This window comes from Rattus norvegicus, chromosome 8 (assembly GCF_036323735.1).
Source record: "Rattus norvegicus strain BN/NHsdMcwi chromosome 8, GRCr8, whole genome shotgun sequence".
Lineage (NCBI taxonomy): Eukaryota > Metazoa > Chordata > Mammalia > Rodentia > Muridae > Rattus > Rattus norvegicus.
Genome location: NC_086026.1, coordinates 105,600,284 through 105,624,753, shown reverse-complemented (window position 1 = coordinate 105,624,753; position 24,470 = coordinate 105,600,284). Strand labels below are relative to the sequence as shown.

Genomic DNA, 24,470 nt, shown 5'->3' with positions numbered 1-24,470 from the left:
ATTTCTCCAGCCCTTTTTCTTGCTTCTTAATCTTAGTTTTATTTTTGAATGACATCATAACAGTTTTTGTTTATATTGGTGTTGAACAGAGAGCTTCAGATACAACAGCCAAGTATTGTCATTGATACACACATGCATACACATGCGCACACATGCACACACCTACGACCCTCTTTCAACTTCATTTTGTGATGGGGATCACTAAAAAGTTCTTTTTCAAACTGTTTTGTACAAGTTATTTAAATTCCAATCCAAAATAAAACCTAGCATATATTGTTTTTCTGGAAAGACAATTTTTAATCCATAATATAAAGTGCACAAAGAATTCAAAGAATTCATTTGAAACTATATCACAACCTCAAATGGTAAGGTGGGTCAGGAAGCTCACTATTCAAATACCTATTTATTTATTTATTTATTTATTTATTTATTTATTTATTTATTTATTTGGTTGGTTGGTTGGTTGGTTGGTTGGTTGGTTGGCTGGCTGGCTGGCTGGCTGGCTGGCTGGCTGGCTGGTTGGTTGGTCGGTTGGTTGGTTTTTTTGAGAGAGGGTTTCTCTGGGTAGCCTTGGCTGTCCTAGAACTCATTACGTACATCAGGCTGGCCTCGAACTCAAGAGATTTACCTGCATTTATGCCCCATCCTCCCCCCAGAGCAAGGCTCAACCTCAAGTATCTCTTACCAATAGCAAAATATTTTAGATGACACATATTTTTGTGTGTGTGTGTGTGTGTGTGTGTGTGTGTGTGTACACGTGTGCACACACACGTGTATTTTTAGACAGGACCCGTGCTGCTGGTTGGCCTGGAATTATTAATTCTCCTGCCTCTACCTCCTGAGCTGGAATCACAGACAGGCATTTGATAACACACCTAACATAAAATTCTGTTAGAAGCTCAGGTCACTGCTGCCTCTTCTGGAACTGATACCCTTGTGGCTTCAAACCATCGATCTTTGAGGGTTTATCACAGATCTGACCACTTCTTGCACCTGTTTGATCACACAGAGACCAGAGACTCTGGCGTTCACCTCTTAACTCCCAGCCATAAGTATCTTGTAGAAGGCGCTCAATGGCTGCAATAAGGAGAAGAATGGCTGGTTTCTTTCTCTCTCTTTTTTTTTTCCCCTTTTGGTTTTTCAAGACAAGGTTTCTCTGCATAGCCCTGTCTTGGAACTCACTCTGTAAACCAGGCTGGCCTCAAACTCAGAGATCCACCTTCCTCTGCCTCTGCCTCCTGAGTGCTGGAATTAAAGGTGTGCATCATCACCGACCAGCAATGTTCTAAATGGCTGATTTCTAAAAAAAAAAAAGATGGGTCTAGTGGCAAACCCATCAAACTACACCTCAATGCATCTGATCTTTTTTCAACTATGCCTCAACTTCTAGGCCTCAAGGTTTACCCCCCCAGGGTCCTTATCTATCGAGAACCCTGTTGGGCTGGGTTAGCCAGAACTTCCTCTCATCACTAAAAATATTTCAGTCATTTTCACCTCTTGGTCCTCAGCCTGATCTCTGGCTCTACACTCTCACTTTTCCTCGTGGCATCCATGCCAAGGGGTAACTACGCTGGTTGTCAGGGACCAGACTGCGGGACTAGGCAAAACTAGAACCCGGCCCTGAGCAGATTCCTGAGAAGGGCTTGACCTTTTCAAAGAACATGTCCCCGGAAGCCTGTTGCCTCATTGTCTAAGGAGAATATCTTGCAGTTTAATGATTCACCTTATGCCCTTGGGCACTTCCCTGTACTCCCCTGCCCTAAGCTTCAGTTCCTGCTTCAATTCCTGCTTCAGAGCTTTAAATGCTGTACATTCCTCTCAATAAACAGACCTTGACAAGGACACTGCTTGGTCTCGCTCCTCTTTCTCGCCCATTCTCCCATAGGTATGGGTCCCCCTCGACCCCCACAAATAACTGGGTCCCCGCTGGTGGGGGCAGCTGGTTACATACTTCAGTGGACTCCCTGAACACCATCTGTCTTACAGTTCTTGTCTTTAACATTGTACTGAGAAGGTTCATCTCAGACCATCCCTCGCTAGAGACTGAAGCAGCTGATATTGAAATGCCCCTCCTTCCCAGTCTTTCTTGTAAAGTTGGGATGGGACGGTAAGGTGTATAACAGAGGTGTAGACACGAGCTTTCCAGATGCTCTCCTTCATTTTGTGAATGAGGATGAGCTCGCAAAAGCATCCCTTTTTATAAAGAGCACACATACCAACAGCAAGGCCAGCCAGAGAGGCTGCACCCAAGCAGGACATGTCGAAGTGGGCAGGTCTGTCTATCTTCTCATTAATCAGGTCTGAAGTCATCTGCATGACAAAAGCATTGTTGCAGACACCTCCATCTGCCCTGTGGGAAGCAGGGTGGAACCGAGTTACTATTAGAGCACCATAAACTAGACTCTATGATGTTAACTTTCCAGGGGAGAGGCTAGAAGTTGAACCAGGGCTTTAAAGGAGCTAAGCAGGCCTGTACCACTGAGCTGCCGCCTCAACCCAGCTACGCTTTTATTCTGACTTTAAAATTGTATCACTTGGCGCTGAACTTATGACAAGATCTTTACAACAGAAACAAAACCACAAAGATATCATAAAGCCCAGGAGGGCCTGGACTCAGGAATTGAAGAGGCTCCAATTCCCCTGCCCCTGCCTCCCAAGTGCTCCAAAGAGGCACCATGGCTGGTCTATATAATTTTACTGAGTAATCTTGAAATATTTTCTTGTTATTCTTAATTTAGTTTGTTTTTGAGAATTTCACACATCTACATAATTCATATTAACTATTTTCTCCCCTCCCCGTCTCCCACTTCCTGACCGTCTGTCGATCCACTCCCTCCCCTACATGTTTTTTTTCTCATCTCTGTGTCTATCGTCTTGTTTTGTGACCCACTGAGTTTGCGCTCTCTGTTGGAGCCCGGTGGGCTCAGCAGTGGGTATCCAGCAAAAGACACTGACTCCCCTTCTCCCAGATAAATCCTGCTCTCTATTCGGGTCTCCGTCCTGGCATCTCTCATTCCATTTGTCACTAGCTCAAGATTATGACAAGATAAACTACAGCCAACAGAAGAGCCCATTGGGATATAGAAGTCTGACGCTTCCACAGCGGGAGGATTGCTACAATGCAGGTGTGCTGTTGATGATGTGTGTGGCAAACACACTGGACCAGAGCCCCTGAAGCCCCACACTGCGCTACAGCCTCATAAATCTGAAAGAGCACTTTCCTCTCCAGACTGTTACGACCAACAATTTTATCACCAAGGAGCTGACATAGCTTTGGAAGTCGTAGGAAAAATGAAAGTAACAGCCTCCTCTTCCTTTAATCTCTAGTTTGATTGTTCTGTGGTGATGGCTCAAACCAGGGGAAAGGTTCAATCACTGAGCAACCTGCCGGGCTGACTCACCTGTATCTCCTTACGGACCTGGTGGAAGCAAAGCTTACGTATGTACGTACCGGATATTCGTGACCGGGATCTGGATTTCTCTCTGCAGCATATCATATAATTGTTTGTTCCTAGTCAGAGACAAGATAACTATTGAGAGCACACTCTGGTCATAATTCTGTATTTCGGTCTGATGTTTAAAAGAAAATAAGGACTATTTTTTATTGACTTGACTTGATAAAAGTTGCAAAAGAAACTATCAAAGAAATACTGGCCATGTAGACACTGCCTAATCCATGCTCAGAAAGCTCAGGGCCTCGTGTTTCTCATCTTCCTGCACGAGAGTGTGATTTTTATTTTACAGTTGGGTGTAACTTATTCAGTTTCAAGTGGTTATGTATTTAACCAGTAGCCTTTACTGTGACATACTCAAACAGACGTTAAAGTGCCAACACACGCTCCTTATATATGACAGATTATTTTGGAAGATTTACTCATTCTAAGTGTATGGGTGCTTTGCCTGTAGGTGTGTGGTCCTCAACATGACTGAAGTACCTGTGAGAGCCAGAAGGGGGCACCAGAGCCCCTGGAACTGGAGTTAGAGAGAGTTGCAAGCTGCCACCTCGGTGCTGGGAACAGAACCTGGATTCTCTGCAAAGCAACCAGGGCCCCTAACCACTGACCTAGCTTTCCAGTCCCCAATTATTTATGTGTATGTGTGTGTGTTTTAAATGAGAGTCTTGGGGCTGGGGATTTAGCTCAGTGGTAGAGCGCTTACCTAGGAAGCGCAAGGCCCTGGGTTCGGTCCCCAGCTCCGGAAAAAAAAAAAAAAATGAGAGTCTTACCTAGCCAGTATGACCTTGAACTCCTTCCCCATGTAGCCAAGGCTGTCCCTGACCTGATCCTTTTAGTTTTACATTCCAAGGTCCCAGCATTCTATTCATGTGACCTCACACCTAGTGACAGTTCCTCTCCCTCCCTCCCTCCTCTCCTCTCCTCTCCTTCCTTCCTTCCTTCCTTCTTTCCCTTCCTTCTTCCTTCCTTCCTTACATTTTTTTCTTTCTTTAAAGTCAGGATATCATTATGTAGCCCTGGATGGCCGAGAATTCACTATATAGACCAGACTGGCCTCAAACTCACTGAGATCCACCTGCCTCTACCTCCCAAGTATTAGTTATTTTTTTTTTCCTACATTGACAGTATAATTGGAAAAAAAAAAACAAACCTAAGGAAGGAAGATCTAATTTTTGGTTCGAGTTTGAGGGCATGGTCAATCATGAAAGGCAGGCATGGGAGTAGAGGTCTAAGGCACAGTCACAGTCAGGAGGCAGAGAGAAACGCATCCTGCTCAAGTCAGTGGGTTTTCCTATCTCAGTTAACTGAATCTAAAACCTCCCTCATACGCATGCCTGGAGACTCGTCTCCTTGTGATGCTAAATCATTTCAGGCTGACGATCAGTGGTAACCACACACTGCACTTGTCCAATCGTCAGAAGACTAAGGAAAACATGCGTAATTATTCTTTAATAATTAGCTTTCGGTTGTAACAGATTGTTGTTGGTTTGACTTCTCCCTTGTGAGAATTCAGACCCTCACATGTTCAAAGTGCAAGCTATAATACTGAAAGCTATGTTCCCAGCCTGGATTATTTTTAAAAATCATCCTATTTCTAGGTATCAAATCTAAATGGCACTGGTTTAATTAAATATGAAAATTAGCCATAAGAATAAATTATATTTTATATACACTATATTATATATGTACATATATAATATACTGTATATACAAAATATACTATACATACACTATATTCTATAGATACACTATATATACTATATGCTGAGTAGTGAGGGATTGGAGAGATGGCTCCGTGGTTAAGAGCACTTCCTGTTCTTCCAGGAGACCTGGGTTCAATTCTCAGCATCCAAATGGAGGCTCAGAATAATCTGTAGGCCTGGTTCCAGGGGATCCAACACTCTCTCCTGCCTCCTGTACACATCAGGAATATACCTCACACAGGCAGGCATGACATGATGCACAGTAAACAGAATTTAGATTTCTAAATAAAACAAGAATTTAGAACATGTACATACCCACTTAGCTGAAGGCGTATGTTTAGTTAAAATTAAGAGGGTTAGGGAGGTAGCTCAGCGGGTTAAAGGTGTTCGCCTCCAGTCCTGGAGACCTAAGTTAGATCTCTAGAAGCCTCGTAACAGTGAAAGGAAAGAGCTGAGTTCACAACGTTGCCTTTGGCCCCCACACGTGTGCTGTGGTGCTTACCCAAGCACACATACAAATAATAAGTAATGAAATAAACACCTTAAAATAAAATTAATAGAAGCATCTCTTTCATTTTATACAATTAAGTTGCTCACACCTGTAATTTCAGTACTAGGCTAAGCAAGAGGTCCAACATGATTTTGAAGCCAGCCTGGGCTACAAGTTGAGTTTCAGGTCAGCCAGAACAGTATGATCTCCTCTCTGAGAACCAAAACTAACCAACCCTTCAAGAACTGGAGAGAAGGCTCGGAGGTTAAAAACGAATTCAGATGGCTCAGTGGTTAAGAATACAGACTGTTCTTCCACAGGTCCTGAGTTCAATTCCCTGCAGCAACCACATGGTGGCTCACAACCATTTGTAATGGGATCTGATGTCCCCTTCTGGTGTGTCTGAAGACAGCTACAGTGTGCTCATACATATGAAATAAATAAATAAACCTTAAAAAAACACTTAATGCTCTTGCAGAGGACCTGGGTTCAGTTCTCAGCACCTACACGACAACTCACAAATGTCTGCAACTCCAGTTCCAGGAGATCCAGCTGAGGACTTGTGCATGAATGTAGTACACATACCACACACACACAATTAAAACATACATCTTTTAAAAGAATCTTTCCACCAAATCCCCCCTCCTCCTCCCCCTCTTCTTCCCCCCTCCTCCCCCTCCCCTCCTTCTCCTCCCCCTTCCCCTCCTCCTCCCCCTCCTCCTCCCACCCAGCAGAAAATTTCAGTTTGGTAGCAAATGTATAAAGGAATTGACCAAGTCTAAAGATGGCAGAGGGAGTCGGGACAGGCTTTACCTGAAAGCTATTGACTCCAATATTGCTCGGACGAGATGGTATTTACTAGTGGAATGCTTCAAACCCATAAAAGAGGCACAGGCACACGGGTCATTTAATGGAGCCTAAAGCAAGAAAGAAAAACACATCATTTATGTTCTAAATTATATCTGCAGGCTTGACAGAAGAATGCTTATTTAAACAATTTACATTACAGAACAAAGAGCTGATTGTTAGACAACTTTTTTTTTCTTGAGACAATGTTTCTTGTATCTCAGGATGTCCTCAAACTTGAGATGATCCTCCCGCCTCCCAGGTGCTGGGATTATAAAAGCATGACTGGCTAAAGATAACTTTGGGGAGGTGGGTAAGGAGGGAGACAAGGTCTTAACCATGCAGCCTCAACTGATCTGGAACTCATTGTATAGACCACGCTGTCCTCAAACTCACAGAAATTGACTTGCCTTCAGTCTTTCAGAGCTAGGACTAAGATGTGTGCCAACATACTCAGGCATTGTCTTTGGATAGGATTCTCATATAGACCAATCTAGTCTTGAATTCACCATGTAGGCAAAGCCTGCTTCCACCTCAGGCTTCAGTCATCAATCACATTGTGGGTTTTAAAAGGTTTGTTTAATTTTTATGTACAGCCATGTTCTTGTAGTTGTATGCCACATGTGCGTATGTACCTGTGAAAGCCAAAAGGGGGCACCAGATTCCCCGGAGCATCACACACAAGGTCCCATACGACCATTGTGAACTGGGAAGTAAATGCTCGATCTTAGAAGAGCAGCAAGCTGAGACACCTTCACCTCTTTTAAATACTATACTTTGTATTATTTTAGAGGTATGAGGCGATAAATAACTAAAGAGAGTTGTCAAAACAGTTACTATAAATTCCCTGAGCATATTTTTTTTTCCCAAGATGGATCATCAGTGAGCTAACCAAATCCTACTTTTGTAGCTGTTACAAGATTGTACAGTCTGTCAGGGGTATGATATGTTAACTCAATCTCAGAAGACCCTCATACACTCCGGCTCCTTACCAGAGAGCAAACAGAAGGAGAATGTTACATTGTTGCACATCAGTTTCCTCTAAATTGAAACATTCCCCACTAGGAGGGAGGGCAGGGGACCTCAGAAAGAGTCACCTGCCTGGGAGAGTAGAAATTTGCAAGTCTTTAAGGAGGAAACAACTGCTGAGAAGACTCCAGGCAGTTACTGAGATTCCCCTGACTTGCAAGCTGTGCAGGAGTTGTAGCTTTCTGGAGTCACCTTTGTGGTGACAGGGCTGCTTTATAGGGCCACTTCTTTTTTTCACCACCTTCACCACCACCACCACCACCACCACCACCACCACCACCACCACCACCACCACCACCACCACCACCAGTACCTCCTCCTCCTCTTCCTCCTCTTCCTCCTTCTCCTCTTCCTCCTTTTCTTTTTGAGTTATCCTTGCCCTTGTTAAACGCCTGCACTACCATTAGTAACTCCCAATAAAAACAAACTGGTTCACCAAGTTTGTGCTGTGTGGTTATTAAACTGTCTGCTTTTGGTTGGTTCCCTTTCTGTTGTATGTATGTATATGTTGTATCTCCCCTGAAACTCTGTCATACAACCCATATATTAAACAATAAAGCTATTTTAAAACTTTGAAGTGAAAATATGATATGGTATTGATCCCCCCCCACTAGTTTCTAGGTTATATTAGCAAACTCCACAATTTCAGTAGTGGTGGTAGTGAATTTTTTTTTCTTTTCTTTTCTTTCCTTCCTTCCTTTCTTTTTTTTAAAGACAGGTTCCACATAGCTCAAGCAGGCCATCAATTCTCTATGTAGTCAAGGATGAGCTTGAGCTTTCAACTCTACAAGGATGCACCGGTACACCCTGGTTTTTGCAACACTAGAGAGAAATCCAGGTCTTGATGCATCCCAGTAAGTGCTCTATCAACAGAGCTACAATCTACTCCCCAGCCATGAAAAATTATCAATGAGATGGACTTTTTTTTATTCTTAAGAAGATATGACTTTTACTTATATGAGTGTCTGTCTGTCCATAGTTATCCACAGAAGCCTGTAGTGAAAATATTTGTATCTGTGTGGATGTGGCACCTGTCAATAAAAATCTGACGGCCTATAGCTGAAGCAGGAAATAGGAGGTGGGACATCCGGGGGGCATGAAGTATTCTGGGATAGAGCCAGGCGGGAGATGTACCTGGGAAGATGTGGGGAGACGCACACGGTACCTGAGCACAGGTAACAGGCCATGTGGCGGGATGTAGATGAGAATAAGTGATGAGCTAATCAGAAAAGAGGCTAGCTATATGACCAAGGTATTTGTAAATATGTTTTGAGTCTAAGTCTTATTTCTGGGAGCACAGGGCTGGTTTTTTCTAGAGCTAACTTTTACAGAAGTCAAAAGAGGGCATTCTATCTATCCCTTGGAGCTAGAGTTCTAGGTGATTATGAACTGCCCACCATGGGTGCTGGAAATCAAACTGGAGTCCTCTGGAAGAGCAGCAAAGGGTTCTTAGCCACAGAGCCTTCTCTCCGCCCTCTATGTGAGGTTAAAGGACTAGTAGAAGCTCTCCCCCAAATTACTGTTGTTCTTAACTCTATGCCTGAAAACTTTCCCTAAGTCTTTGTGACAGCATTCTAAGTCTGAGCAGAGGCAAGCACAGCTCTATTAATTAAAGAATACTAATTTAAGCATTTCAAGGTCAGGTCGTTTACTGGGTTCACTTTTGATCAGACATGGTAACCCATACTCTATCATAGTCGTTGAAAGATGGGTTGGTTTTTGGAAAAAGCTGATGGCACAAACAGATACACTTCAGAATATGTACATTAACTATGTATGTATGTCATTTCAGCAGCTTTCTTTCCTTTTTTTTCCCTTTTCTTTGGGGGTTGGGGTATGTACTGGCTAGTTTTGTGTGTCAACTTAACACAAGCTGAAGTTATCACAGAAAGGAGCCTCCCGAGCGCTTACCTAGGAAGCGCAAGGCCCTGGGTTCGGTCCCCAGCTCCGGAAAAAAAAAAAAAAAAGAAAGGAGCCTCCCTTGAGGAAATGCCTCCATGAGATCCAGCTGTAAGGCATTTTCTCAATTAGTGATCAAGGGTACCAGGGCTGTCCCTGGGCTGGTAGTCTTGGGTTCTATAAGACAGCAAGCTGAGCAAGCCAGGGGAAGCAAGCCAGTAAGTAACATCCCTCCATGGCCTCTGCATCAGTTCCTGTTTCCTGACCTGCTTGAGTTCCAGTCCTGACTTCCTTTGGTGATGAACAGCAATGTGGAAGTGTAAGCCGAATAAACCCATTCCTCCCCAACTTGCTTCTTCTTCTTCTTTTTTTTTTTTTTTTTTTTTTGGTTCTTTTTTTCGGAGCTGGGGACTGAACCCAGGGCCTTGCGCTCCCTAGGCAAGCGCTCTACCACTGAGCTAAATCCCCAACCCGCCCCCCCAACTTGCTTCTTGGTCATGATGTTTGTGCTGGAACAGGAACCCTAAGACAGGATGTTTGCTTGTTTTTGAGACAGGCCCTCTCTATGTAGTCTTAGATGGCCTTGAATTTACAGAGATCTTCTTGCCTCTGCCTCCAAAGTGCTGGTGCTGGGATTAAAGGCCTAGACAACCATGGCCAGGGACATCCTTTTTCCAGATCTTAACAGTCTACTTTCCCTAAGTAAAGAAAGCGCATGTCGTGACACACACTGCCCAGCAACTTGGAAACTTGCCTGTTTCATATCACACACCTCGGTCATAATAAAAGTTCTATGATAAACCTGCTAAACTTTAAGTCTCACAATGATAGTGTCGCCAAGGTGAGAGTCACAGCCATGTAATGTGGAACACGGCTGGAGAGGAAAGTGTTCGCTAATTCTATTAACTTTTTAAAAGAATACCTGTAGTCCACTAAAAGACGGGACAAAATAAACCCCTTCAGAATCTTCCAGGCTCAGGGCCATTTTCTCAGTCTCAGCAGCATCTGTGAAGAGGTCTGCAAACACAAGCACAGGGTCAACAAAACCCTAGAGCAAAAGCAGTAAGAGGGACACACATAACCCACGACAAACCAGGACATGGAGGGTCCCCACAAATTAGACCAGAACATCAAGGGCTCTTCATGTAAAGCAGTCAGCACAGAAGGCATTCTGTCCTGACCACAAGGGCTTACAGCAAAGGTCTACACAAAGGAGACCACCCTGAAGGTCCTCCTAAGTAAGTTCTATGCATAGCAGCCCTTATTCTTTTCCTTAAAGTTATCCGGTTACGCTGAAGAAGAATCCATTTTTGTCTTTTTGTTTTTTTGTTCTTGCTGTTGTTTTTGTCATATTATTCTCATTATATTACATTATATATAGTGATACATACCTGTAATCTCAGCACCTGGAAAGCTGAGGCAGGAGAACTACCACAGATAGGTTCAAGGCTAGCCTGGGCTACACAGTGAGATCCTATCTCAAAGGCAACAAACAGAACATTACTTTCCTTTGGCTGGCGGTATTAGCTATGGTTTTCATTTCAGCTATGTTGGTGGTTTCCATGGCAACCTGAGTCTCATTTCCTGTTTACTATGTTAAGGACTTTTCATTGGTCAGTTAGCTATAAGGCCCTATATTGATCCTTTGTGTACGAGGTGGCCTTCTGTTTTCTTTTTAAACAGGGTCTCATGTACTCCAGGTTGCCCTAAAACAGCATGTAGCTAAGGATGGTCTTGAATGATTACTCTTCCTGCTCCTGTCCCCCTTGTATAGAAACAAGCCATGTGTCACTATACAGGCCTTTGGGTTTTTTGTTTGTTTGTATTGAGATACATTTTCATGTAGTCCAGGCTAGCCTAGAACTTTCTGGGTCACCAAGGATGCTGACTCTGTGACCTTCCTGCTTCTCCCTCTCAACTACTGCTATGGCAGGCAAGCACTACCATTCTCAAGTTATGCCGTTCTGGGGATTGAATTCAGGCTTTTGTGCACTTTAGGTGAGTACTCTGCCGACTGAGCTACAGGGAAGCCAGTCTGAAGTGACTCTCAATGAGGAAGTGGCGGAGTTCAGGTGAAAAACCTCCGTCCCCAGTCAAGCAGTCAGTGCGGCCATTTCATGCCTCAGCTAAGGTGGGCTTGTTTCACTAAGAAGAGCTGGTTAAAGGGAGGCAAAGAGATCAATGCTGGAACTCAGGTTGATGATGATGATGATGACGACGACAATTTGTGGTTGAATTTGCAGCTAAGTGGTATAATATCCTGCTATAATATGCAAGGTTAATATAATACCTACAAATTTTACTCAATATGATAGGTATCAGATCCGTTAAGTTTCATCCGTTTGGGCAAAATGTCCAGATGACAAATCAAAATTCCTCTGGTATTTCACAATCACAGGTTTAACTAAATTCACTTGGGGTGAAAGCAGGGGAATCAGGGTCCCTCTCAGCTACAGAGCAAGTTCAAGGTCAGTCTAGGGTACAGGAGACCCTTTTCAACCCTCTCAACTCCCCAAATCTACCCTTAAGCAAAAGTCAGGGGCCGTGAAATGATTTAGCAGGTAAAGTTACAAAGGTAACTTTTATTCTCTTGATACAATTGTCCTCTGAGAGACTCACTGCCTCCCTCTGGTAACTCAGGCCTAGTCCTGGGAAGCTTCTGGCCTCCATTCAATCTTATCCAGGCCTAGAATGTTTTCAGCATCTGAGACTTACTGCAGAATAAGCTCACCCTTCTTTCTGAACTCTGGCTGGATGGTCAACTCAGCTACTCTGCCTCAAAACTCTTCTCCATGCTGACTGATTCAATCTGGCTTCTCTCTGGGCCTCCAACTGATTGCTCTGCTTGGCCTCATACTAACTTTAGCAATCTGTTCTAATCTTCTGGCTTCCGATTCTCCAGCTCCTTCTGTCTTCACCTATGTCTAGCTTGTCCTCTCTGCACCCTAACTCTGTAAAACTCTCTTGGTAAAACTCTTTCCTCCTCTCTCTGTGCTGCCCCTCAAGTAGTTTCCCTTTCCTCTCTCCTCTTGTGAGAGCTGGCATGGTCTAGTCTGCCAAATCTTTCTCTGATTCATCACTTTGCTACTCAATTAGACATCACTTTCAAACATGGGTACTTTCTTCTACAAACTAACTTTACCTTCATTGTTTGGGACTAAAGGCATGTACTGGAAACAGGATTTTCCATTAAATAACAATCTCAGGTTCACCGTGTGATCAAATATCCTGCAACACAAAAGCACTTGCTGCCAAGTCTACTGACCTGAGTTTGACCCCCAGATCTATACAGTAGAACTGTCCCAGCAGATCCCTTAACCTCCACCATACATGGTGGCGTGTGAGCATTCTCGCACATATGCAATAAATAAATATGTGGAAGAAACACACATCTAGTAGCTGGACATACTGATGCATGCCCATAATCCTAGCATTTAGGAGGTAAAAACCAGGGGCCCAGGAGTTCAAGGCCAGCTTCAACTATGGAGTAATTCTGAGGATAATCTGGGCTACAAAAGACTTGTATCCAAAACAAAAGTGAAAATTAGGTTTAATTTTTATAATCAAGATAAGACATGCAAGATCAAAGCTAGACGTCTGGCTTAATTCCAGCTTCCAGTTTCATGTTTTTATGGGGTTCCTGAGCCCCAACAAGTGGGTCTCTGATTCTTGTGCCTTCTCCTGAATTATTCCTTCTGTTTGTCTTGTTCAATTTTAATGCAACTTTTGTTTTATTTTACATTTTATTATCTATCTCTTAGAAAACTTTGGTTTTGTTTTTTTTTGGTTTTTTTTTTTTTTTTTTTTGGCTTTTCCAGACAAGGTTTCTTTGTGTATTCCTAGCTATCCGGGAACTCAATCTGTAGAGGATCCTGGCTGGCCTCTGCTTCCCAAGTGCTGGGATTAAAGGTGTTAGCCACAACCGCCCTGCTGCCCTGCCGAGTGTTTGTTTACTAAGGAGAGATAGAAAGGGGATAGGATGGGAGAGGAGAAGGAAATGGGAAGTGTAAAGGAGAGGTTTTAGGTCTCAAACTTAGACAAGAAGCTAACTGAGGACTGGCTGCCAGCCTCCCTCAGTCCCTCCCCTGTGAGGGCCCTAGTGCGTCAGCGCTTTCCACTCCTACTCTGAACTCTCCAGCCCCTGGCGTTACTGCCCTTCCCCTAGCCATTTTGGCTACACAGTCTCTAGGCCTCTGACTGTTGCTCACGTCTTGGTCCCTGCCTCCTCCCCACTCCTGCTCCCCACCTCTGTCCTCTCACAGCCAGGTGGTCTGGACACTTCCAGATACCTCTGGCTGCACTCCCCCATTTATCTACAATAAACTTTCTCAACCCATACCTAGGAGGGCCCATGTCCTCAGTGTTTTCATTCAAGGGGAAACTGTAATCAGGATATATTACAAAAGAAAAAATATTTTCAATAAAAGGGAAAAACAATGGGGAAAAACAATGCCAGGTCAAGGGCACACGGAAAAGGCTTCCCCTTCCTTCCTTCCTTCCTTCCTTCCTTCCTTCCTTCCTTCCTTCCTTCCCTCACTTCCTCATCCCTTGCCATGCAGAAGCAGACAGAAGTCGTGAAGGACTATGTTCAACAGAGAGAGACTAAAGGACACTATCTAGCCAGACACCAGGACGCAGCCCCTGCCAATCTATCAGGGAGACCCCTGAAAAAAAGGCATTCAAGACAATTACCTTGTAATGATCTTTTTCAAAGGCTGCCCAAGCAAAGATGTGACCACAGAGAATGAACTAGAGTCACTGAGAACGAACCTCTAGGCAGAACACTACCAAGAATGGCCGCCAGGTGGCACTACGGAGCGACAGAGCCAAACAGCAGAGCAAATGCTTGGAAAACAGAAAAGACAATGGAAACAGCCCTAGGGCAGTGGAGGAGGAGGAGTTCGCAATCTCAGCCCATCCAAGTGGACTAAGGGGCTGCAGGGATGGCTCAGTGGTTGAAAGCACTTTTGCTCTTGCCCCTGACCTGGGTTCAGTTCCCAGTTAACACGGTGCTTCCCACCATTCCAGGTCTAAGGGATCTGACACCTTCTGACCTCTATTGGTACAGACAAAGCATTGTAAGCAGAAAATAAACAAACTAGACGTTAATACAAGAAAGGAAAACTTGGGGTTGGGGATTTAGCTCAGTGGTAGAGCGCTTGCCTAGGAAGCGCAAGGCCCTGGGTTCGGTCCCCAGCTCTGAAAAAAAGAACCAAAAAAAAAAAAAAAAAGGAAAACTTACAATATCAAAATTCCCCATAGAATCTAAATACGAGTCTCATAAACAGCCTAATGTCAGAAACACCTTAAAATCGGTTAATTTTCTTAATTCTTCGCAAGAGAATAGATAATAAATCCCAAGATGCCTCAGACATTGAGATTATTTGAGAAAAACTCGAAGATGACTACGATGGCCACAGTCTGAGAAGCAGACTTAAAGGGAAGGCAGGAAGCCTAGTAAAGGAGCAGAGGGAGCTGGAGAAACAGGAAACAGATCTGCATCAGGAGCGCTGGCTGCTGCCGGAGAGGTGGCCAGTGCCTTCAATCCTAGCGTTCCAGAGGCAGGGACAGGCAGATCTTTTTGAATTAGAAGTCAGACTGGCCTAAAAAGTGAGTTTCAGGACAGCCACCATGAGACAGAGAAACCTTGTCCCGAAAAACAAACAATGACAACCACCACAGCCACAACCACCACCACCACTGGCTGCTTTTCTGGTGGACTCGGGTTTGATTCCCAGCTCCCACATGACAGCTCACAACTGTCTATTACTCCAGCTCAATGGGATCTGATGCCTTTTTCTGGCCAATCAATGAGGGCCCAAGTACATATATAGTGCCAACATATACATAAATCAACATAAACACTTAATATAATATCCTTTCTGAATTAAAAAGAAAGAAAAGAGAAGCTGTGAAGAGCAGTCAAATGAGGATTTTAGAGATGAAAAATATAATAAAAACATGAACTCTTTTGGATTGGCTCAAAAGAGAATGGAGACGACAGAGAAAACTGGAAAAACTGGAGACTGGATGACAGAAAATACCATGGGGAATGAGGAAAAGCACTGAAGAAGCAAACAGAAGAAACAGCTCCTGGGACTGTGGGACAAAGACAGCAAGGATCCCTCTCCTTTGAGGCACAGAGGTAGAGTAAAATATCAGAGAAACTACTCCTTGAAAAATAAGTTACTATAAATTCCAACAGTAAAAGAAAAAAGGGGGGTCCTGGAATCTTGTACAAGGCCCTGGGTTGGACGCCCCCCAACAAAAGATACCGCTCAGTAGGGTAAGTGCAGAAAACCGTACCAGGGCCACAGTGCAGCAGCTGGAAGGAAGGAGTCTGCAAGTTTTCACCATAGAGAAGCGCTAAGTGTTTGAGATGACAGATGTGTGTCCCCGGTGCAAACGTTACAGGGCTCAGCACATGAACTGAGCCATCACACAGCACTGCTTTAGGACAGAATGTTTCTTTATATTTTAGATGGGGTCACATGCAACCGAAGCTGGTCTCCAATCCACTATAGTCAGGAATGGCCTTGACCTCCCAGGAACCAGGATTATTGGTATATGCTACCATGCCCTACTAATGCATATGATCTTTATGGTGTTTTTGAGGTGCTGTGGGTCTAATTCAGAGCCTTACTATTAGGAAAACACTATTGTCCAACTATGCCCCAAGCCTCTATAACTGACGGACTACAAACAATCAACAAATAACACGGCTGAGTATAACATGCATGTGTGTGACCTCAGCAGCAGACACGGCTGAGTATAACATGCATGTGTGTGATCTCAGCAGCAGACACGGCTGAGTATAACATGCATGTGTGTGACCTCAGCAGCAGACACGGCTGAGTATAACATGCATGTGTGTGACCTCAGCAGCAGACACGGCTGAGTATAACATGCATGTGTGTGACCTCAGCAGCAGAGAGGCCACGACGGAAAGAATGCTGGAAGCTGAGCTACAGATTGAGACCTCCCTCAGGAAGGGGGGGATGGGCTGGAACAAGAAACAAAGGGTGAAGGGGAGGGAGGTGGAGGCACTCCAAGCAAATAAGAAAGAATCTCAACAAATTCCAAACAGAAATATATGCTCAGACACAGCACAACAGAGCTGAAAGCCAAAAATAAAACTGGGGGAGGGGCAGAAATGTGGCTCAGTTGGCAGCATGCTTGCCAAGCACTAGTGAAGCTCTGTACTCTGTCCCCAGCACCACATAACCCAGGCACCGTGGTGCAGGCTCGTAATCCCAGCATTTGGGAGATGGGGACAGGATCAGAAGTTCAAGGCCATCCTCTACTACCTAGGCAGTTCTAGGACAGCCTGGTATACACGGGATCCTGTATCAGAAGACAACAAACAAACCACAGCCAAACTGCATGTTGAGGGACAAGCATTTCAGTGATGGAGGCCTGGGCATTTCTCACCAGGAGCTCTGAGGCCAAAAGATAATAGAGCGATGGCGCAGTTTATCTTTTATTTGCATCCATCCATCCATCCATCCATCCACCCACCCACCCACCCACCCATCCATCCATCCATCATCCATCCATCCATCATCCATCCATCCGTCTGTCATCCATCTATCCATCAGTCATCCGTCTGTCCGTCCATCTATTTACTTTTGCAGTACTGGGAGTGAAGCCCAGGATCCGGTGCCAGGCAACTGCTCTGACTGAGCTACACTCCAGCCTGGAACATCATTTAAATTACGAAAGAAAAAGACTATTGTTCCAGAATCCTACATCGAGTACCACTAAACCTCAGAGGAAAAACAAAACCAACCCCCCCCCCCCCGCCCAAGTCTCCAAAGGGAGAGCATTAAGAACGTTTGTTATAACTGACATGTAAGTTTTTAAAATAAGGAGCCCAGCAAGGTGGTGGATGAGCAGGGTGCGTGGTCCGAGTCCGACATCAGGGGTTGTGAGGTCATTATCTACAAGGCACAGGGAGATAATCACACCAACTCCTCTGGGCAGACCTACCTACACGACTGGGGGACCATGATAAGGTTCCACATATTAACAGTAAAATAATCCAGGACTCGGAGGGGGGGCAGCTGAGGTAAGAGGATTATGAGTTCAAGGCCAGGCTGGACTACATAATAAATTCCAAGCCAGCCAAAGCCACACAATTTATTTACACGAAAAGTAAATAAATAAAAAGTTAAAATATCTTTATTTACTTATTTATTTTTAGTCAGGTATCTCCCTGCTAGTTAGTTTTTGCCAGCTTGACACAACGAGAATCATCTGGGATGGGAATCTCAATTTAAGGTCACATCATACTGGTCTGTGGGCATTTTCTAGGCCCGGCACATGTGGCTTGTGTAAGCAGGGAAGCTGAGGGAACCGTGGGGAGCAAGCAGTTTTCCTCCATGGTTTCTGCCTCCCCTCAGTGACTGACTGTGACCTGATATGTAAGCCAGGTTAACCCTGCAGGCTGGTTTTGGTCAGTGTTTTATCACAGCAACAGAAACCCAGCTAGAGGACAGTGTCACTCCAACCCAGGCTGACCTGGGACTCACAGCATCCCCTTCTCACCTTCTCACACGCTGAGATTACAGGCACAGAGAAATCAACTCCTCTAATGAGGCACACGTTACCTCTCGAGGGATGGTGCCAGAGAGCAGGAGCCTAAATCTTCAAGTAAACAGTTTGGAATGTGTACTTACCGAGGAGTCTAATGGGGATTGCTTGGGGCAAGCAGACACAACTAGAACTAGCAATTAAAAGTGATCCTGCTAAGAAAGAAGTCCCCTGACCTTTGTCAGCTGAGGAGCTGAGAACTGCCACCGCCAGGGAAGAGAAAAAGCATTCGGGAGTGCTCCCCCTTCCCCAACGCTGTCCTTCCACTGTGGTCCGCAATATATGTGGACCACTCCTCAACCAGAGGCCTCCACACATGACCAAGCCTCCTGATCCTTTATTCCTCATCTAGCTAAACTCTGTTTCCAAGACTGAGGTTTTCTGTGTAGCCCTGGCTGTCCTGGAACTCTCTCTGTAGACCAGGCTGGCCTTAAACTCAGAGATGCTTCTGCCTCCTGAGAGAAGGTATTAAAAGACATGCACCACCATCAGCCCAGCCAGCCTAACCACTTTTAAAGAAGCCTTCCGACCTTCCTGTGGAAAGCCATTTACTCAGCTGCTGCGTCTACTTAGCAGTTAGCACGGCTACATATGTATAAAATAAATATTCGCAAATATTTAGGAATGAAAGTAAGTATTGCAGAAGATTAAGCTCAGAGCCTTAAACATGCTTGGGGCACTCTAATTGTTGGTATTCTGTCTAAGCTCCACTCCCACAGTTACCTGGCAACAGCCAGGTATGCTCCGCCCCAGTTACCTGGCAACAGCCAGCTGTGCCTGGCACTATAAAGGGGGCTGCTTGCCCCCTCCTCACTCTTCCTTCTCTTGCTGCCCCACTCCCCACCCCACTTCCCACCCCACTTCCCATACCCCTTTCCCTCCATGCTCATGGCCGGCCTTTACTTTTACTCCTCTCCTCTTCTACTCTTCTCTCATTAAACCTTTCCACGTGGAACCATGTTGGCTTCGTGTGGTCTGTCTGGACGAGAGCCGAGGTTTCTACCCCAACAATAATATCCCTAGCGCATCTGTTTACTTACCTACCGTTCTCACAGACAGGATCTCACCAGAAGCCCCTGCTGTCAGGCCTGGTGCTCATGTAGCACAGCGTAGTGAGTCAGTCCTCCAGGGAGCTGATGTGATGGTGGCTACCATCACACCCTTCGGACTTTCTTAGGACGAGATACTGCTATGTCACCTAGGCTAACCTTGAAGAAATTCTAGGGTAAAGCAATTCTCCCGTCTCCAGTAGCTATGCCTAAAGACACGCACCGCTGGATCCTCGTTAGTATTCCAGTTAATGTGTGTCTTTCTTGGGAGACTGGGACTTCCAAGGGGGCAGGAGTGCCACCTGTGCCAACCAACATGCAGTTCCAGGCACATCCTGCCCACTCACTTACGAACTGAATAATAAAGTTTGCAGATATGAAATGTTCCTAAGACTGAAATAATAAATAATAATAATAATAACAATAATAATAATAATACACTGAGAAAGGACGTGGCAGGGGAGCAAAGCAGAAAGTCTACAGAAAGGCTTGTGGAGAACTGTGAAAAGGAAGAAGTAAACTTGAAATATAGGTAACAGGGTCTCTATGTAGCCCTGGCTAGCCCAAAACCTGTGGGGATCATCCTGCCAAGGCTGCAGGGGTCTGTGCACATGTGTCAGGGTGTGTGTGTGTGTGTGTGTGTGTGTGTGTGTGTGTGTGTGTGTGTACGTGTGCACGAGCGAGTGCGCATGCACTCATGACCACACCCATTTTTCTGACTGACTTAGAAGACCTTCATCACCTGATTCTGGGTTTTCCCACTTATTTAAGGGTAGAAGGGAGGGGGCAGTAAAGACCTAAGGCTTGGTTACAGCCTGGAGAAGGGAAGAGCTCCTCAGTCTGACAAGCCCTGTTTCCAGAACACAGTTTAGGGTTTTTTCCAACTTACCAATAAGTTCTCAGAGAGGGATACCCTCAAATAAATGTTTATTTTTATGTAGATTTCCCGCAAAGAGAGCAAGAATTAGCTGCGGAGGGACTGAAACTGAAAGGTAAATCAGCAACAGACTGCCTACTTCTCTAGTGGAAACAATTGTTGCATTTTCTGCCCAGAGGCGGGCTTGTCTCCAATCTGAGCTAGGAGTCCAGGGGCCTTTCAAGGTCAGCGTCCTGGCTCTCTCTGAGGCTTTCACTCTCTCTGAGAATCGCCAGGAACAGCCCCAGCCCAGCTGACCAGCAAAGATTCTGTAACGGGCATAAGGTGTCATGTGGAACTCGGAAATCAATGAATGTGAAATTAAGTATTCTGGGTTTTTCTTCCTATCTCCATGGGGGTGAAAATGAAAGACATTAACTAAAGACAAGAAATATGTAAGCTATATTATTTTTATTTCTGATAATCTAGAAGGGTTTTGTTGGTGGTGGTGGTTTTTTGGGTTTTTTTTGGGGGGGGGGTTGGTTTTTATTTTTACCCAGAATTTCTCTATGTACCCCTGGCTGCCCTAGAACTCAGCACTGTAGACTAGACTGGCCTCGAACTGTCAGAGAGAACTGCCTGCCTATGCCTCCCAAGTGCCAGAATTAAAGGGGTGCTGAAACATTTTTAAAAGAATTGTTTATTATTTTATCTAAGTGAGTACACTGTCGCTGTCCTCAGACACACCAGAAGGCATCAGATCCCATTACAGATGGTTGTGAGCCACCATGTGGTTGCTGGGAATTGAACTCAGGACCTCTGGAAGAGCAGTCAGTGCTCTTAACCACTGAGCTGTCTCTCCAGCCCTCAAAAACATTTTTTAACCTTATGGCTAGTGTTCTTACCCACTGAGCCATGTCTCCAGTTCCCAAACTTCTTTTTGAGATGGCTAGGGTTTTTACTGTGGATGTAGGAGAACAGCCAGAAGCATCTGGAATTGTCCAGAGCAGGGAGATAAAGAAGTAGACTGAATGTGGTGGTCAGCAGTCTGGTCCTGGTGATGAGAGAAGCAGGAATGGAGGGACATGCAGGGGAGAGTAGGGGAGAGTGGGGGGGGCAGAGGGAGAGCAGGGGAGAGCAGGGAGAGCAGGGGAGAGCAGAGGGAGAGCAGGGGAGAGTAGGGGAGAGTGGGGGGGCAGAGGGAGAGCAGGGGGAGCAGAGGAAGAACAGGGGAGAAGGGGAGGGAGAGCAGGGGAGCAGGGGAGAGCAGGGAGAACAGGGGAGGGGGAGAGAGCAGAGAGAGAGCAGAGGGAGAGCAGGGGGAGCAGGGGAGAGCAGGAAGAGCAGAGGGAGAGCAGGGAGAGCAGGGGGGAGATCGGGAAGAGCAGAGGGAGAGCAGGGGGAGCAGGGGAGAGCAGGGGAGAGCAGGGAGAGAGCAGGGGGGACACCAGGGGGAGCAGGGAGAGAGCAGGGAGAGAGCAGGGAGAGAGCAGAGGGGACACCAGGGGGAGCAGGGAGAGAGCAGGGAGAGAGTAGAGGGGACACCAGGGGGAGCAGGGAGAGAGCAGGGGGAGCAGGAGAGACAGGGGGGGATAGCAGAGGAGAGCGGGAGAGCAAGAGAGCACAGAGCTGAAATAGCAGGGTTAGGAGGAGACTAAGTAGCCAAGGATGGAGGCTCATAAGCTGGGGGAGTTTAACACAGGGGAGGGGCTGAGAGGACTAGGAAGTGAGCAAGGCCTTTGAAATGTGTGAGGGGAACCCCTGAGGGAGCCTGGAGCCACTGTGCTTTGGAGCGCTAATACGGATCCCAGGCAGCCATCTGTCCCTTCTGCCTTTTGATATTTGAGGAAATGGAGTTTCCTCTGGGTCTGACAACTTTTTAATTTTATTTATTGGGGGAGGGACATGAGTAGGGCTACAGTGCCCAGGGTGGGCATCAAAGGACATTCTGTATGACTCAGTTCTCTCCTTCCCTCATACAGGTTCTAGGATATCCAAAGGAGTCCTCAGGCTTGGCGATGGGAGCCTTTAGCCCTGAGCCATCTCACTGGTCCTTCTCAGGTTTTAAAAGTGTGTTAAAGGAAACACACTTAAGAAGGGACTTTAGTGATACAGAGCGCTGAAATAAACTTGTTTTCTTGATAAGTAACTATTAAGTAATTCTTAATGAGCTAAAACAAAGAACCTCAGAGGAGCTGAGAAACTCTTGCCTGACCAAAAAAAAAAAAAAAAAAAGCCAACAGCATAGTGAAAACATCTGCAGGAAGTTAGGAGCCAGGAGACTCCAACAAGGACAAAGATAAGAACATCAGGGGAAAAAGAACACTTCTGCCTTGGCCCTGAGTCTACAAAGAATAGATTTGCTGATGTAATTTTCCACCAGAAAAGTTCCCTTTTCTGCCTTATAAAATTCCTGTAGCCTGCACCCTGCTCCTCCCAGTCTCCCCTCCACACTCTAAAATGACAATCTGCTTGGCTGGGATCAGTCTCCCTTTCTTCTCTCTTCCCATAGCTTCAACCAATCCCCACACATGCTCATAGCTCAGTGCAGGCTCATGGAGGTGGGTGGGCAGGAATGTGGTTCTGTGGTACAGTGACTGCCCAGCCTGTGCAAAGCCCAGAGTCTGATTCCAGGGAAGGGGAACAATGGAAAACAAGTATTTTCTGCCAACAGAACTTTTTTTCTTTAAATAAATAAGCTTAATTCAAATCAGTAAAGTATAAAGTCACCATACTTTCATAAATGATAATCACACGATCTTAAATAGTCTGGTACTGTCTGTCCTGGCTGTTGTTGGGTTTTTTTGTTGTTGGCTTGTTTTTTGTCAACCTGATACAATTTATCCGGGAAGAGGAACCTTATTGAGCAAATCCTTCTATCCAAGTGCCTAGAGGCAAGCATGTAGAGCATTTTCTAGATTCATGATTGATGTGGGAAGGCACAGGTCACCCGGGGGTGGTGCCACCCCTAGGCAGAGACTGCCAGAGTTGAGTAAGAACTTAGGCTGAGGAAGTGATAGGAAGCAAGCTAGTAAGCAGCCTTCCTGCATGGTCTCTGCCTCGGTTCCTGCCGCGGGTTCCATCATGGACTGTGACCTGGGATGTGCAAGCCAAATAAAGCCTTTCCTTCCCACAGGGTTTTACTGCAGCAATAGAAAGCAGACTAAGACAGCTATATATATCTCACATTTTGTGTAGGAAATTTGAGTTATGATACACAGGTTGTTATTCGTAATGGCCAAAAGGCAAAAACCAGAGACACCATAATGGCTCAGTGGGTGAAAGTCACCTGACACTGAGCTTTGATGACTCAATCCCCAGGACCATTATGCTATTAGTGAGATCAGATTCCCCAGGGGGTGCTGATGCCTGCCTCAGTGGGTAAAAAAATAATCACCTGCTGCTGAGCCTAACAACCTTAGCTTGATCCCCAAGAGAGACAGACAGAGAGACAGAAAGTCAGAGATAGAGACAAAGTGCAACTGAGCCCCAGCTCCCTTGGATTGTCCTCTGACTTCCACTTCTTCCCCATACATACACACACAAATACATACACACACATACACATACATACACACACATACATACATACACACACATACACATACATACACACACAAAATAGATAGAATGTGAATTTAAAGAACATGGCCAGGAGCTGATGGTAGCACACATCTTTAATCCCAGCACTAGGGAGGCAGAGGCAGGTGATTGGCTGCCTGTTCAGGGCCAGCCTGATCTACAAAGTGAGTTCTAGGACAGCCAGGGTTACACAGAGAAACCTTGTCTCAAAAAACAAATAAAATAAACAAACGAAAACACACTCACACACACACTCTCTCTCTCTCATACACACACACACACACACACACACACACACACACACACACACACACACACACAAAATAAAAGTGTAATAACAATTCTTAAAGACCAAACTACCTGAAATGCTCACCAGCTGATGAACAGGGAAGCCATGGTTTATTTGTGTGGTGGAATATTATTCATCAATGAAATCAGTAAGTATTGAGACAAGCCTGACCATGAGGAGACCATGAAAACACTCTGTGGAAGATGTCATCACTGCAGACCACGTATCGCATGACCAGGACTATGAACTGTCCAGAGTAAGCGAACCCAGAGACAGAAATGGACTAAGGCAGCAGCTAATGCACCAGGAGGAGGAAGACAACCGGAACTGGTGAGAGCGGCTCCCCACAGCAGGCTGCTTACCTTATGAGAGTATGGTCTCATAAAAAAAAAGCTGTAAGGAGGGGTTGGGGATTTAGCTCAGTGGTAGAGCGCTTACCTAGGAAGCGCAAGGCCCTGGGTTCGGTCCCCAGCTCCGGAAAAAAAAAAAAAAAAAAAGAAAGCTGTAAGGAGCTGTGTGACGGCGCCTCTTCCACCGGGTCAAGCTCCTTAAAGTCACTGGATTATACAATTTGGGAGGGAGTGACAGGATTTTTTGAGGTGGCTTCAAACTCAGTATATGACTGAGGCTGTTCTTGACTCTCCATCTCTCTGCCTCCATAGTCATTTTTAAACATATAT

The 24,470-nt window shown here is 45.3% G+C and overlaps 1 protein-coding gene across 2 annotated transcripts in view; it reads right to left on the bottom strand.

Annotated features, from left to right (window-relative positions):
- The window catches only part of Gk5 (glycerol kinase 5), a 68,958-nt gene that overhangs the window by 6,222 nt on the left and 38,266 nt on the right, over positions 1-24,470 (bottom strand). For both annotated transcript variants that reach the window (XM_008766574.4, XM_039082563.2), the window contains 4 exons: positions 10,345-10,439; positions 6,462-6,565; positions 3,452-3,511; positions 2,217-2,350 (listed from right to left, as the gene is read on the bottom strand). In XM_008766574.4, the coding sequence (XP_008764796.1) occupies positions 2,217-2,350; positions 3,452-3,511; positions 6,462-6,565; positions 10,345-10,439 (393 nt within the window). The remainder of the gene's footprint in view (positions 1-2,216; positions 2,351-3,451; positions 3,512-6,461; positions 6,566-10,344; positions 10,440-24,470) is intronic.